Source organism: Pogoniulus pusillus, chromosome 11 (genome assembly GCF_015220805.1).
Source record: "Pogoniulus pusillus isolate bPogPus1 chromosome 11, bPogPus1.pri, whole genome shotgun sequence".
Lineage (NCBI taxonomy): Eukaryota > Metazoa > Chordata > Aves > Piciformes > Lybiidae > Pogoniulus > Pogoniulus pusillus.
The window spans coordinates 11,159,157-11,173,790 of record NC_087274.1 but is presented as its reverse complement, the minus strand read 5'-3'; the positions used below and the strand labels follow the sequence as shown (position 1 = coordinate 11,173,790).

The 14,634-nt window shown below is 50.9% G+C and overlaps 1 protein-coding gene across 2 annotated transcripts in view; it reads right to left on the bottom strand.

Moving 5' to 3' along the window:
- Nucleotide 1: 1 nt before the first annotated feature.
- GGA3 (golgi associated, gamma adaptin ear containing, ARF binding protein 3) overlaps nucleotides 2-14,634 on the bottom strand; it is a 24,863-nt gene continuing 10,230 nt past the window's right edge. For both annotated transcript variants that reach the window (XM_064151056.1, XM_064151055.1), the window contains exons 6-17: nucleotides 14,272-14,375; nucleotides 13,145-13,225; nucleotides 11,439-11,576; nucleotides 9,268-9,349; nucleotides 8,664-8,780; nucleotides 7,061-7,321; nucleotides 6,027-6,094; nucleotides 5,323-5,642; nucleotides 4,556-4,821; nucleotides 4,203-4,372; nucleotides 3,371-3,481; nucleotides 2-2,293 (exon numbers count right to left, since the gene is read on the bottom strand). In XM_064151056.1, coding sequence (XP_064007126.1) covers nucleotides 2,183-2,293; nucleotides 3,371-3,481; nucleotides 4,203-4,372; nucleotides 4,556-4,821; nucleotides 5,323-5,642; nucleotides 6,027-6,094; nucleotides 7,061-7,321; nucleotides 8,664-8,780; nucleotides 9,268-9,349; nucleotides 11,439-11,576; nucleotides 13,145-13,225; nucleotides 14,272-14,375 — 1,829 coding nt within the window. In that variant the 3' untranslated portion in view covers nucleotides 2-2,182. The remainder of the gene's footprint in view (nucleotides 2,294-3,370; nucleotides 3,482-4,202; nucleotides 4,373-4,555; nucleotides 4,822-5,322; nucleotides 5,643-6,026; nucleotides 6,095-7,060; nucleotides 7,322-8,663; nucleotides 8,781-9,267; nucleotides 9,350-11,438; nucleotides 11,577-13,144; nucleotides 13,226-14,271; nucleotides 14,376-14,634) is intronic.

Genomic DNA, 14,634 nt, shown 5'->3' with positions numbered 1-14,634 from the left:
GTAGGGAAAACCATTTATTGACCATGCAGCAGCAGAGCAGATGCATTGGAGCTGTATGTACAGGTTGCTATGAAGCAGGAACCTCACCCTGCAGACAAGGGACATTCATAGTTTCATTTCCAAAGCTCTGAGTGCTGGATTCTCAGCCGTACCACGGCACTGAGGACAAAGCCATTCTGCAGAGGGAACTCGAGCTCTGCTGGATTCCTCTAAGTCACAGTGAGATTCACCTGTAGGCACCTAAAGCAGTGAAACTTGCTTCCTCAGGACATGCTGCCCTCATGCCTACTGTGTCTAAAGTGCTGGCAAGAACATGTCTGAGGCAGAAAGGATTCTCTCCTTGTCCTCTGTTCTGGTCCACCAACTTAAAACCACTTTCTCTAAAAGACCCAAGCAACCTACCCATTGCCTCTCACCTGCATTCTACATCTTCAAGGCTGGGGGTCTTCATGAGCTTCAGACCAAGACTTCATGGGAAGTTCCTTGGCCAAGCTCTAGTCCTATCATCTTCAGGACTTCTCCAACTGCCTGGTGCATCCAATTAGGACCTCAAGCCTTTGAACCTGCTGAGTTCTTCGCCTCTGCTGCTTTTCACTTCACAACACAGCAAGGAAAACTCAACCACAAGTAACTCCAAGCTGTATTTGCAGTGATAGGTTTATCAGCCAATGTTAATTCCAGCAGTAGGTTCTCTGGAGTTTTCCTACAACAGGCAGGGCTCTCCTGTACTGAGTCTCTCAGTGCTTGAGCTGACTGCTCCCACCCACTGTTTGGTGAGAGCTGTTGCTTGGCAGCACTGCTAGAAATGCTGAGCTCAGAGCCCAAGGGCCCACCCTGTCTGTGCTTTGGTCAATGGATGTTAAGACCCCAGTTAATTTAAACCAGTCTCTCTCAGCCCATTTGAGGCACTGCTTGAGTTTGGAATTCCAGAGGGAGAAGGAAGAGGCTGCTGGAATCAAGCTCTGTCAATTTAAACCTCGTTTCTGTGAGACTGGAGCTAGAAGGGTCAGCTCTTCTGCCCCTGATTGTGCAGAACGCTGATGTCCAGCCAAACTGCTTTCTCCTTTGTGGAGACAATTGCACTTAGCCACTTAATACAGGGAGGAAATAAAAAAGAGAGCATTAAACCCAGCACATGCACTGTCAGAGCCCAGCAGAGCCTTCTTGTTTTTCACTGTCTGCTCCTTCCTACGTAGGTATCCTACAGCTCTATTATTTACATCTCGTGTGTCATTGCACTCCTCTCAACAAAACACTGTATTCTACTACAATAATAATACTGCCTGCATGAGGGGGACGTGAGAAACACCTCTCCTGTCCCTGGATTCAGTCGCTGCACCTCATTAGCGATTGTAAAGACATTTCTGTACTCCAGGTGCTGTCCTCCACCAATACTGACCACTCCTCTCCAGCCCTCTTGACCTCCTCACTACACATTTCCTCCTTTCCCCACACTATGGTAATGCAACAAAGGCAGAAAGCTAACCAGTGGAACCATTGAAATGGAGCTCAGCCCCTGGGGCCCAAAGCAGATAGGACAGTGCAACTGAAAATAAAGAGAGTCACAGACAGCAGCATGGCACAACAGGCAGCCAGGGTCTGCTGACACTGGCCCTTGGGAAGGAGGCAGGGAGCTAAGTGCCACTTCAGTGTGACAAATAAGCATTCCCCCACAGAGCCAGCGTTATTGCTCAGCATGCTTAGTGGGTCCAGTACTGAGGAGGTAAAGTCCAAGGGAGGGCACACGTAAGGGCTCTGCACTGAGGAAGCTCATGGTGGCATCATTACCCTACCAGTCTGTAGGTATCTCTGGACAGCAGTACAGGAACAAGCCAACTAAACCCCCTTCTGCTGACAGGTCTCCCCTCAAAATACAGTAGCTTCAAGTTTAAATAGAGTGGAAGATAGAACCAGATTCACCCAGAGATTGAGATAAAAGCAGCCAGCACTGCCTGTTACTGGCTGCCACTCAGTTCATGCTCGGCAGGAATGTTCCAGGACCCCTCCAATGTGGGGCAAAACGTTCTGGACTAAAGCTACAAGCAGAGTGGTCAGGACATGTAAACAAAGCTGAACATCACCAGTGGATATAGCATGTGTGTCCCTCCCCACGGCACATTCCTTCCAGTCCTGTGGGAACCTCTCCTGGTCCTGTCACAGAGTCTCTGGCAGTGTCCTAAGGTCATAGATTCCCCCACTGCTCTACCGGGGGAAACTGATCCACTTCTCCAACCTCTGTGCTGGGCTGGTCTCCCAGGGTGAAGGTCAGTCTGTACCTCAGCCTCACCTTCTCCTGCAGGAAAAACAAAACCCAAGAGCAACATGAGAACAGCCTCAGTTGCTCCTGCACAAAACACTTCACCGTTAGAGCTCCAGAGAGAGCACAAGACTTCTGCTGCACAAGGTTAAGCTTTACTGCTGAGCATGGAACAGCAGGAGAAAAGCAGGAATGGCCTGAGGTATCAGTTTAGACATACATGGCCAGAACCCATTGCTCTCCAGTGAGCCTGAAGGATGCTGCTGGAAGAGGTCAACACTTTCAGAATTGAATTTCTCATCATGTGGAGGAAAAGAGAACAATTCCTGCTCTGCAATATTCCCAGTAAAACAGGAGGCAGGAGATGGGACCAGTCCTTCAGTGAGGGGAACTCCATGTGCCTCACAAAGTTTTTCAACAAACCCCTTCAACAATTACCCTTTTGCATCTCAAAGCTTCCAGCTGACACTTCAAGGACCCTTTTGCTGTAACTTTAAGCAGTAATCTATAGATTTGCCAAGGATTAGAAACTGCTTCAGCACACAGCCATGAGCTTTATGGAACAGGCTACTGAAATGAGTAGCTACAGCACAGAAAAAGAGGTAGTCAGGAAAGAGTGAGCCACCTTGCTGGACTGGCCACAGGTACTTCCTCAAATACTGGAGCTGATGTGATCTGGTATCTGTCTGCTGGTTCAGGTCTGTCAGGCTACAGCCTCTACACAACAAAAGTTCTTTCTACAGCTCCAGCTAATGTGACATCAGTCTCATCATCAGCAAAGCCAGGCACTTGCAGTGCATATGGGAGTCAGCCCAGCTGCTGCTAGGGCCCTGACAGCTGCCCTTTAAAGCTGAGATTTAGATGCCCTTTTGCTGGGACAGAAGTACAGGACCTTCTTGTACCTCTCCACGTTGATAAAGTCTGTTGGAGAAGAGATTATGTAGAGCCTTGAGCCAAAACACCCCCAGTGACCTCCTCTGGAGGGCAAGGTAGGAACAAACAGCTGTATCTGCTCAAACGTTTGGCTCATCCTCCCCACAGAATTCAGGTCACAGCAAATTTGTCCAAGGAGGGCAGGATAAATCCCACTCCATCATGATCTGCCCCTCTCACCTTTGCAGGGTTTGCCAGAAGCATGACTTGGGTGATGGCAGCAGGTGGCTGGATGGGATTGAATGGAGACAGCTCTGTGCCAGAGGGTGGTTGTAGCTTCACCTTCATGGACTGCAAATTGAAAAGAACACAGAACCTCAGAGATCATCTCCTGCCTTGGGCACAGAGAGATACACACAGGCTGGGGAGATAACCAGACTGAAGAGAATCAACCCAAGTGCAAGGATGCGGAAGCAAGAGTCAGCCCAGTGATGGGAACTGAAAAATCAGGTGAACACCAACAGCACCTTCCTATCCAAGCCATCTACTGTCAGAGGCTTTCAGGCAAACACTTCCACAACAGCAGGCAGAGCACAGCTGAGACTGGGCCAGTTTCCAAAACACAGAGTTGGCCATCCAAAATTACCTAGGTGCAGTAAGACCACGATGGAACTTGCTGTCAGATTTAGGATGTCCTTAGGACAAGAGAAAACAGTTTCAAGTTTCACCACGGGAGGTTAGATTAGGTGTTGGGAAAAACTTCTACAGCAAAAGGGCTCTCAAAGACTGGAACAGGCTGTCCAGGGAAAGTGACTGAATCACATCCCTGGATGTATTTAAAAGCCATCTGATGTGGTGCTCAAAAATATGGTGTAGCAGTGGCCCTGGCAGAGCTAGAAAAATAGCAGGACTCGATGATCATAGAATGGTTTAGGTTGGAAGTGACCTCAACATAGGCAGAGACACCTCCCACTAAAACAGGTTGCTCAAGGCCTCATCCAACCTGGCCTTGAACACCTCCAGGGAGGGAGCAGGAATACCCAAGGCATTCCTGAGCACAGAGCTTCCCTACCTTGGGCACAGCAGCCTGCAGCACGATGTTCTTCACAGGCAGTGGCGCCGTGTTCAGCATGGAGACCACCACCACCAGCACGTCCGAGCGGCCCGGCGGGCACTCCCTGGCGAAGTGCAGCAGGATGCGGAAGCCGTTCTTGTCGTAGGCTGTCACCGGCAGGGCACTGCCTGCCACGGAGAGAAGGGGAGGGGGCTGCAGGTCTGCGCTGCAGAAATCGCCTGCGGCAGCAGCGGGCAAGCTGACCTGCCCGGCTGGCACAGCCCAGCCTTGCTTTCTGCTTCCTCAGCTTCGCCAAGGAGCTTCGCTTCTAAAAAGCGCTGAGAGAGGTGCGAGAAGCCTGCGGTACTTACTGGGCTTAATGGACTCCAAGGGAACGTGGACGTTGGCCAGGGAGAGCTCAGCTGCCTTCCCGGGACTGCCCTGCTGCTGCCGCGATGCTGGCTGGAAGAGAGGACTTCCTGTGCCAACAGCGCAGCTGCTCGGGAAGGGAACCTGAGGGGCTCCTGCGGCAGCGGCTGGCAGCCCTGCAGGTGCTATTAACGGGGCAGAGGAGACGGTGGGTGGCAAAGTAACCCCCGGGTACACTGAGGGTGCCGCCACGCCCTGGGTGACAGTCCTGCAAGAGAGACAGAAACACATGGGAAGCCGGGCTGAGAGGGAAGCCAGAGAGAACAGCAGGGCACAAGGCAACGGCCCAAAGGCAGGCTGGAGCCTGTCACTCACTACAGTCTCATGTAAGAAGCAGAGCTACAAGGAAAGAGGTGGTGGTAGGGTCAGGCCTCACTCCTCTAAGACCAAAAGAAAGCAGATTCTCACTTTGGCAAAGATGAGCAAGGCTTGGATGGGCAAAGGCCTCTGTACCCCAGCAGCCTATTCAACTTTACACCACACATCTGCATCTGGCAACGGCACAGCTGCTCTGCTCTACCAAGCAGTGCCTGCCCTTCCCTCCCAGAGGTGGAACCCTCTTGTTAGTTTGTAAACTGAAACCCTCAGAGAGCAAAAGTCCCAACCAGACATTACTACCAGAGCAGAAAGTCTGCCTCTGAACCTGGTGCAGCAGCAAGCTGGACTTTGTAACTGCAGAGACAAAGCCAAGCCCAGGAGTTTTAGTTACCCTTTGGCTTCTTCGAGGAGTTGTCCCAGTGTATCCATCTTCTGTGATGTATTGCTGCCTACAGATGAGCTGATGTACCCAGGAGCAGCTGGAATGGTCTGAGGAGGCCCTGCAGGGGCAGCTGCCCCAGCAGAGAACACAAACGAAGCTGAGTTTGGTGCTGGGATGCTGGGAGCAGTCTGAGAGGCTGTGAAAGCAGAGGGCAGCGTCACTGATGTCCCACTTGTGGTCTGTGGTGCGTGATGAAGAAGAGGGTTCCCTGCAGGGTTGCAAGCAGTCACCATCTTTGGATTAAAGAAGTCCAGGTCCAGCTGGTCATTCTGCAAGAGAAGCCAGGCAGATGCTCTAACCCCCTGCTACCCCCTGCTGCAGGTGGCACTGTTACAGAGGGAGAGAGATTTACCGCAAACACAGGTGCTGGGTGGCAAGCAGCAAAGTCTGAGGCCTATGTCAGGGCTACATCTGATCTGTAATTTAAGCAAAGGAAGTGCTAACATCACGGGGGGCAGGATGGGAAGCTGAGAAAGCCAGGTTCAGGGGTACCTACTCTGTTCAGACACAGATTTCAGGGCTAAGCCAGACTGCCCCTCAGGAAGGGCTGCCCCTCTGCCTCTCTATGTGTGTAGCTTCTCCGAGGTGACAGAGTGTGTCCTGAGACCTCCCACCCTGACAACCTCCCTTTCCCCTGAGCCCCTCCTGTGTACCTCAAACATGCTCCACTGGTTGTTTTCTGATGTCTCCTTCACTGCTGCAGGGGCTGGGTCATTCAGGCCTGAAAGGGAAAAGAACAAGTAGGTGACTGGAGGAGAACATGAGCTAGGTGTCATCCCCTGGCAGTCATGCCAGTACCAAAACACTTCATTCAGCTCTGCCAGAGCCCAGGAACCTCACGAAAGACTGAAATGGGCTGCAAGTCTCTGCTGAGGAAAAGAGACTGACAGCACCAGTAGCTGACAGTCACACTCCCCCACACGGCTCTTCTAACCCTTCCTGATCTGCAGGGCCTGCTGCTGCTCTGTCTGGGCTCCACAGGCAGGCGTTCTGCAGGCTCCTACAGGCAGCACACCTCTAAGGCACTTTGCTCTTCAGCACAGAGCCAGGGGTGACATTCATATCAAACTACAGCCTGCATGTCCTAGCACCTAAAGAGATCAGACTACAACTGCACTCAACTCTTACTTCACTTGCAGCCTGCTCTGGGGAGATCAGAGTTTTAACACCGGCTCACTGACCAGGTCTTGTACTCAAGATGATGCAGAGGAGTCTCCTCTGGGCTTCTCCCAGAGCCAAAGGCTCCTCTGGGCTTCTCCCATGGCCAAAGGCTCTTTCTAGGCATGCCACACAGAGCCAGTCCTCACTAGGGCTGGAGGAAGAACACAGCCTTTGTTAGGCACGGCTTGAGTGGCCCTTGTCTGGGTCACAGAATTAACCAGGTTGGAAAAGACCTCTGAGATCATCGAGTCCAACCTATCACCTAACCCTTCTGCTTAACTAAACCGTGGCATCATGCGCCTCATCCAGCCTCCTTTTAAACACCTCCAGGGATGGTGACTCCACTACCTCCCCAGGCAGCCCATTCCAATGCCAATCACTCTCTCTGTGAAGAGCTTCTTCCTAATGTCCAGCCTGAACCTGCCCTGGCACAGATTGAGGCTGTGTCCTTTTGTTGTGTCCCTGGGTGCCTGGGAGAAGAGACCAACTCTCCAGCCCCCTTTCGGGGAGTCCTTCAGTGTCTCACCCAAGCAGAGAAGCTCCTCATCCAGCAGGCAGAGGGAGTTGGCTGTGCTGCTCTGCAGAGCCGGGGTGGCTTCCAGGTGGCTGGAGGAGCTGCTCCGGAAGGCCTGGGGAGGAGGTGGGAGGATGGGGATTTCGGCAGGGGCCGGGGCGGCTGCGGGGGCTGGTGCCACGGTGCTGGCTGGCACTGGAGCTGGCGGAGTGCTGCTGATGTCCAGTCCAGCGAGGTCAATGAGGGTGTTGAGGTTACTCGTGGAGTTACTCCCTGCAGCAGACAGGAGAAGAGCACTACTAGGAAAGGAGGCAAAAGGCTCAGAGCAAACCCAGTGTACAGAATTAAAGAACTGTCAGGGTTGGAAGGGGTCTCAAGGACCATCCAGTTCCAACTCCCCTGCCATGGGCAGGGACACCTCACACTAGATGAGGTTGCCCAGAGCCACATCCAACCTGGCCTTAAAAACATCCAGGGATGAGGCTTCCACCACCTCCAGGGCAACCTGTGCCAGGTTCTCACCACCCTCATGGTGAAGAACTTTTTAATGTCTAATCTAAATCTCCCCTCCTCTAGCTTGGACCCATTCCCTCCAGTCCAGTCACTACCTGATACTCTAAAAAGTCCCTCCCCAGCCTTCTTGTAGCCCACTTCAGATACTGGAAGGCCACAATACAGTCTCCTCAGAGCCTTCTCTTCTCCAAACCAAACAGCCCCAACTCTCTCAGTCTGTCCTCACAGGAAAGGGACTCCAGCCCTCTGATCATCAGAAGAAACTATCAGAGTGAGAGTTTGGACAACACAGCTCCTCCTTCCAGCCTGGCTTGTGGCTCTTTATAACAAAGAAACTCCAGGTGCTTCCCACCTAACCATTTGCTGACCCCTCCAAACAACCCAGGCACTTAGGAAATTCCTCTGTGAGAAGCAACACCTGCTGCAACCACTGCTGCTCCCCAAGTGCTGCTTGTAGCAGAATTCACCATCATCTCAGCTCAGCTAAAGCTTTGGGAAAGCTCACAGAACTGCAATAAACAAAAGCTACCAGGGAGCCTGAGAATTCATGCTGTCTGGATCTTGGCAGTTGGGCCAGTCCTACCCAGTAAGGGCAGGACTCTGCATTCCTCTGCTGCTCCCCATGCAGAAATGTGGAAGTGGCTCCCACATGGCTGTTCTGTCACACATCTCCAGAGCTTTCAGTGGTGAAGCTGCAGTGCAGAGTGGGCAGCTGGCCTAAATTCACAAATAGAACTGCTGGCAAAATCAGCAGCAGGACCCCTGGCCTGGCTCCCACTCTCCTGCTCTTGTCCTTTTGATAAAATCCTCCTCTTACACATCACCAGCAAAGAATATTGAGAGGAACATGTGTGAGAGCTTCCAGCCAAACTGTTCAGATGCAGGTGGTCTACTGATCTTATCAAAGGCATTTCTGAGCAGTGGAAACAGCAAAGCTGCAGCACTGCTGCTCAGATCCAGAGCTTAGGAGCCACCCTGTCCCACTCTGACTTGCACACTGCTGGCCACAGGAACCACCCAAACCTCACTTTACCACAATTAATAGGAAACCCTGTCCAGAGGAGTCAGAACTGCAGGATTCAGAAATGAAAGAGAAACTCACCTTCCACTGCAGGCATCCCAGGGAGCTCCACCTCACCATTCACCACCTGCCCCTCTATTATTTTTTTATAGGAGTTTATCACACGGGACAAGTTGTCACTGGCCTGCAGAATATCCCCTGGGTGCAAGAGAGACAAAAATGACCTCCAAGACTTCAGTCACTTTGCTCCCACTTGTGATGAGAGCACTCAGTGATCAACTAAACAACCAGCAGGAAGAAACAGAATTATTTGGCTATGAGCTCCATTACTGCCTGTCCTTGCCACACTCCTCTAAGCTACACTCTGACCTTCCTAGGTTGACCCACAGTAACAATGAAAAATACAAGTTCAGGGCTTTGTTCTCCACAGCAACTCCCTTCCCCTTCCAAAGCAGCAGCTGTTGCCCATTATTGCCTCCAGCCTCCCTAAGCCCCAACTCTGCTGCCAAATCCTTGCCTGAACTGCAATGACAAGCTTGAAGAGGCAAGGATCTTATCTTTTATCTACTTCTCAAAGCAAAGTGCATCCACAGTGGAGAGGCAGCCTCACAGGAGCCATTCTCTCCCTCAGCCCTGGCACAGTCCCAAAAGCAATTAAACCCAGGAGAGGTGTGACTCAGTTTACCCAAACTGCTGTCATTATCCTCAGTCTCACTGGCCAGCTTGAACAAGGTTCGTCTTTTGGTTTCACACCTTTCACACAGCTCCTGGGAAGAAAAAGGGTTTCATCAGCAATACCAGTCACACAGAATGACCCCTCAGACACACACTGCAAAGCCCTGAAGAGAGAAACCAGCCTCCTTGTGCTGAACGTGCCAGTGTGGCTGAACAACCACCATCTCCTCTCCCTGCCCTGTCGAAGCATTACATGAGCCTGGGAGTCTACGATGCAACCTGCATTATCAACACAACATCCTCTCGGTCCTCCTGCACATCAGCACCTTCTGGCCAGCTCTAGTCCAAAAGGGATCTTTGGTCCTTCTCTTCCCTGAAAGCCTGAGGAAGAGCAGAACTGTGCTTCAATAATCATGTTTCTGTTGGCCTGCAACCTCCACTCAAGAGCAGTGGCAAGACAGAAATGTTTCACAGACACAAACCAGTTCCTCTAGGTTCTTACCAGCAGCTGGCTGTTAAAACTTTGGGGGTTTAAGCTTTTTAGTTAGATGAGCTCAGATTCACAGAATGTTAGGGCTTGGAAGGGCCCTCTGGAGATCATCCAAACTCCCCTGCAACTCTTGAGCCCTCTGGAGATCAGCCAAACTCCCCTGCAACTCTTGAGCCCTCTGGAGATCAGCCAAACTCCCCTGCAACTCTTGAGCCCTCTGGAGATCAGCCAAACTCCCCTGCAACTCTTGAGCCCTCTGGAGATCAGCCAAACTCCCCTGCAACTCTTGAGCCCTCTGGAGATCAGCCAAACTCCCCTGCAACTCTTGAGCCCCCTGGAAATCAGCCAGTCCAACTCCCCTGCAACTCTTGAGCCCTCTGGAGATCAGCCAGTCTGACTCCCCTGCAACTCTTGAGCCCTCTGGAGATCATCTAGTCCAACTCTCCTGCAGCTCTTGAGCCCTCAGGAGATCAGCCAGTCCAACTCACCTGCAACTCTTTAAGGCCCTGGGCCTATCTAGCCATGCCTGGTGGATGATTTTTTTACCTTCTCGATGCTCTCCCAACCTTCTAACACTCGCTAACAGCCTCTCATTGAAGGGAAGGGCTACTGTCCACTCCACTCAGCCTTTAGTTCTTTTCACCCACAGAGCTGTAAGGGACAGTGATGATCTGCAGTCACTGTGTCCTAATAGGAGCAAGAATTGCAAACTGCAGCTTCCTGATTCAGCCACAGTGCAGGTTTGGAGAGCAGCTGCAGCTCGCTTCAGGCACATGCAAAACTGAGTGCTTTGGTGAGAGGCTTTCAAACCATGGCTATTTTCTTTCCTGCTATTTCTAACAACTCCTTCTGTTTCTTGCTGTTACTCCCCATTTTACTGTGCTCTTTGTGATTCTCTGCAAAACTCAAGTCTGTGAGAAGAATCATACAACTGTTTTGGTTGGAAAAGACCTCTAAGATCATCCAGTCCAACCACAGACCTAACACCACCATGGCTATTAAATCATGTCCCCAGGTGCCATGGCCACAGGTTTCTTGACTACCTCCAGGGACTCCACCACCTCCCTGGGCAGCCTGTTCCAATCCCTGACCACTCCTGCAAAGAAAATTTTCCCAATCTCCAACCTAAACCTCCCCTGGCACAATTTTGAGCCATTTCCTCTCATCCAGGCAATCAGCAACAGAATGAGGGAGGGGACACAGTCTCAAGTTGTGCCAGGAGATGTATAGGCTGGATATTAGGAGGAAGTCCTTCAGATAGAGAATGATTGGCATTGGAATGGGCTGCCTGGGGAGGTGGTGGAGGTGTTCAAGAAAAGCCTGGATGAGGCACTTAGTGCCATGGTCTAGTTGACTGGATAGGGCTGGGTGCTAGGTTAGACTGGATGAGCTTGGAGGTCTCTTCCAATCTGTTTGATTCTATGATTCTATCACCTGATACTAGAGAGAAGAGACCAACCCTGACCTCACTGCAACCTCCTTTCAGAGAGCTGTAGTCAGCAATGAGGTCTCCCCTCAGCCTCCTTCTCTCTACACTAAACACCTCCAGGTCCCTGAGCTGCTCCTCACCAGCCTTGTTCTCCAGACCCTTCCCCCAGCTTTGTCACCCTTCTGTGGACACACTCCAGCACCTCAACGTCTGTCTTGTAGTGAGGGGCCCAAAACTGAACACAGAAGCAGCTCACACTCACCTTCATGAGCTCCCTATCAGCCTCTGATGAGTCCTCTTTGCTGTAATGCACCAACATCTCATTGAGCAGCTTGACATTGTTGTTCACCTCCTCCAGCGTGTGCATGCGTTTTGTCACCTTCTGAATCCTGGCCTCATCCTTCAGGGTGTAAAACACAGGCACAAAAAGTGAGCTTCCCTGTCAAGAGCTTCACTACCACAACAGCAGGGATCAGCTGCAAATCATGTCAAGTAACAGCTATTTAAGGTTAAGCTAGAAAAAGACCACCAGAAAACCCTCTCTGTTCATGTGAAGCTTTGCTTGCTATTTTTTCCCACCATCATTCTGAAATGATAGAAAATCCCTTTTTATTTCCAAAAGGTATAATTACACTACTGAAAATGGGAAAGTTCCTTTCTGACACTTTCAGATTGTTTGTTGGGGGGGGGGGGTGTCACTTGATGTCATTTTACAATAAACATGTACCTGAAGCAAAACATTTACTAGGAACAAGCAGCACACTCTGGTGGAACACATCCACCCATGCCTGATTTGAGATTCTAACTACAGCTGTAGAAAGGTCCACCCTGGGGACAAGAGAAGCTTGAATGGAAAGATTTCAGTAGCTTATCTCCCTCCTCTTCAGTCTAGAATTGGTCAGAATCAGAGTGAGTCAGCTCCTGGAAGTGAGGGTGTCTAATGGCATGGGTGGATGCATCACAGCTCTATAAACAGGAAGGTGTTTCCATGTTTGTTGAGGTACTGGAGTGTGTCCAGAGAAGGGCAACAAGCTGGTGAGGGGCCTGGAACACTGCCTGGTGATGAGAGGCTGAGGGAGCTGGGGGTGTGCAGCCTGCAGAAGAGGAGGCTCAGGGCAGAGCTCATTGCTGTCTACAACTGCCTGAAGGGAGGCTGTAGCCAGGTGGGGTTGGTCTCTCCTCCCAGGCAACCAGCAACAGAACAAGGGGACGCAGCCTCAAGTTGTGCCAGGGGAGATCTAGGCTGGATGTCAGAAGGAAGTTTTCCCAGAGAGAGTGATTTGCATTGGAACGGGCTGCCCAGGGAGGTGGTGGAGCTGCCATCCCTGGAGGTGTTCAAGACAAGCCTAGATGGGGCACTTAGTGCCATGGTCTAGTTGACTGGACAGGGCTGGATGACAGGTTGGACTGGATAAGCTTGCAGGTCTCTTCCAACCTGGTTGATTCTATGAAGCCTTCTTGGGAGAAGAACCATTCTAAAAACTCAGCTGTGATGCTCCCATCAAAACCTGACATGAAATACCACCTTGAGTGATGAGAAAGTAGTTAATTATACAAGGGGCATTGGATTATGCAGGGTCTCTGTCTCTTCTGACCCTCTCCTCCACCAAAGACACCAACTGGGGACATTTTTCTGATGCAAACAGCTCCCATTTGCAAGCTTGAGTCAAAATCACAACACACTCCTGTCACACAGAGCCCTGCCAGGGCATCAGACAGCATCCCCTTTGTGCAGTAACCAAGTCAGCACTGGCACAGGATTTAAAAGACATCAAAAGGCTGCACATTGCTGTGGACAGTTTCTCCTGGTCCCACAAGCTCACTAAGCAATGTGCTCACTCCCAGAGCCTGAAAAGCCCAAGTTCTGCAACTCACATGATCCCAAAGCTCCCCACCATTTTGAAGTCCAGTTGATTAAAACCTGGGAAGCAGACTGCTGGCTGGGACCAATCCCACAGGATTTCTTACCTCTTTTACCATGGATTTTATAAGTTTGTTGGCCTCTTGTAAATCATCTGGGTTTTTGCTTTTCAGCAGCTTGGCTAAGAGCTGGAAGAGGAGAAGAAGATATTCAGGAAACAAATAAAGACCCTTTGAGCAAAGGGAGGCAATGAAAGGAATTCAAGTGAACAATTCCCCTTTACTCTGCTCTTGTGAGACCCCATCTCAAATACAGCATCCAGCTCTGGTGGCCCCAGCACAGGAAGGGCACAGAGCTGCTGGAGCAAGTCCAAAGAAGGTGACAAAGATGATCTCAAGGGCTGGAACACCTCTGCTGTGAGGATAGATGGAAGGAGCTATGGTTGTTCAGCCTGAAGAGGAGAAAACTCTAGGAGGACCTTAGAGCTGCCTTCTGGTACCTAAAGGGATCCTGCAGGAAGGCTGCCAAGAGACTGTTCATGAAGGTGTCTAGGGACAGGACAAGGAATGGTTTGAAGCTGAAGGAGAGCAAAGTTAGACTGGATCACAGAAAGAAGTTCTTCAGTACAAGAGTGCTGAGACTCTGGGACAGGCTGCCCAGGGAGGCTGTGGATGCCTCCTCCCTGGTGGTGTTTAAGGATGCAACCTTCAGCAGCCAAATCTAGTCCAGAGATGTCCCTGCCCATGGCAGGGGATTGGAGTAGATAATCTCTGAGGTCCAACCTGAGCCATTCTGTGACTCTATGAATTCAGCCCTATAAAGCTTTCACTGCTGTCGTGGATTCGGTGACTTGAGGAGTCATTTATGGTTTATTATCTTATGTGAGTTGTTGCATTCTTGCTTCTACACAGGACACAGATTGTGAGATCTTGGAAGCTTCTGACACCAGGTTAATTGTTCCTCCCATACAGGATCTCTGGTCCTGTGTGTGAAACATTCTTTGCCTTCCAGCACTAGAGCAGGAAGATTCTTTAACCAGGAACAACTTCACTATGGTAACACAGATAAGGCCTTAACTGGAACTTCAGGTTAGGTGGGTAGAGAGGGCAGTGAGATCTATGAAAGTCCACACCAACCCCCCAGAATCAAAATCAAAGCAGTGTACCTCCTTCTTCTAAACACACACTGAGCAATCACTTTTGGTTACTGATCACAGCACAAGTCTTCACTGTACCTTGGATTTCTCCTCATCATCAAACACAGGGTTTTTGGGACGAGGTGGTGGAGAAGGAATCAGGGTTCTGTCTGCAGGAATCACAGGATCAAACATAACAATCCCTGGAAGCAGAAGGGGAGCCCAGGTGAGTCTGCAGCGCGGGCAGCCAGAGCAGGCAGTGCGCCCTGTTATCAACAGGTGGCTGCCAGAACAAGCAGGCAGGCAGCCTGCCCACGGGTACCAGCACACTGTGCTGCAGGAGCAACTTAGTGAGTGTGGCAGCTGCAAAAACAAAGCAAGTTTTCTCTGAGAAAGGCCAGGAGCCCAGCCAATGCGTTGCCATGTGCCTGTTGCTGCTCTAACAGCTCACTACAATCGACA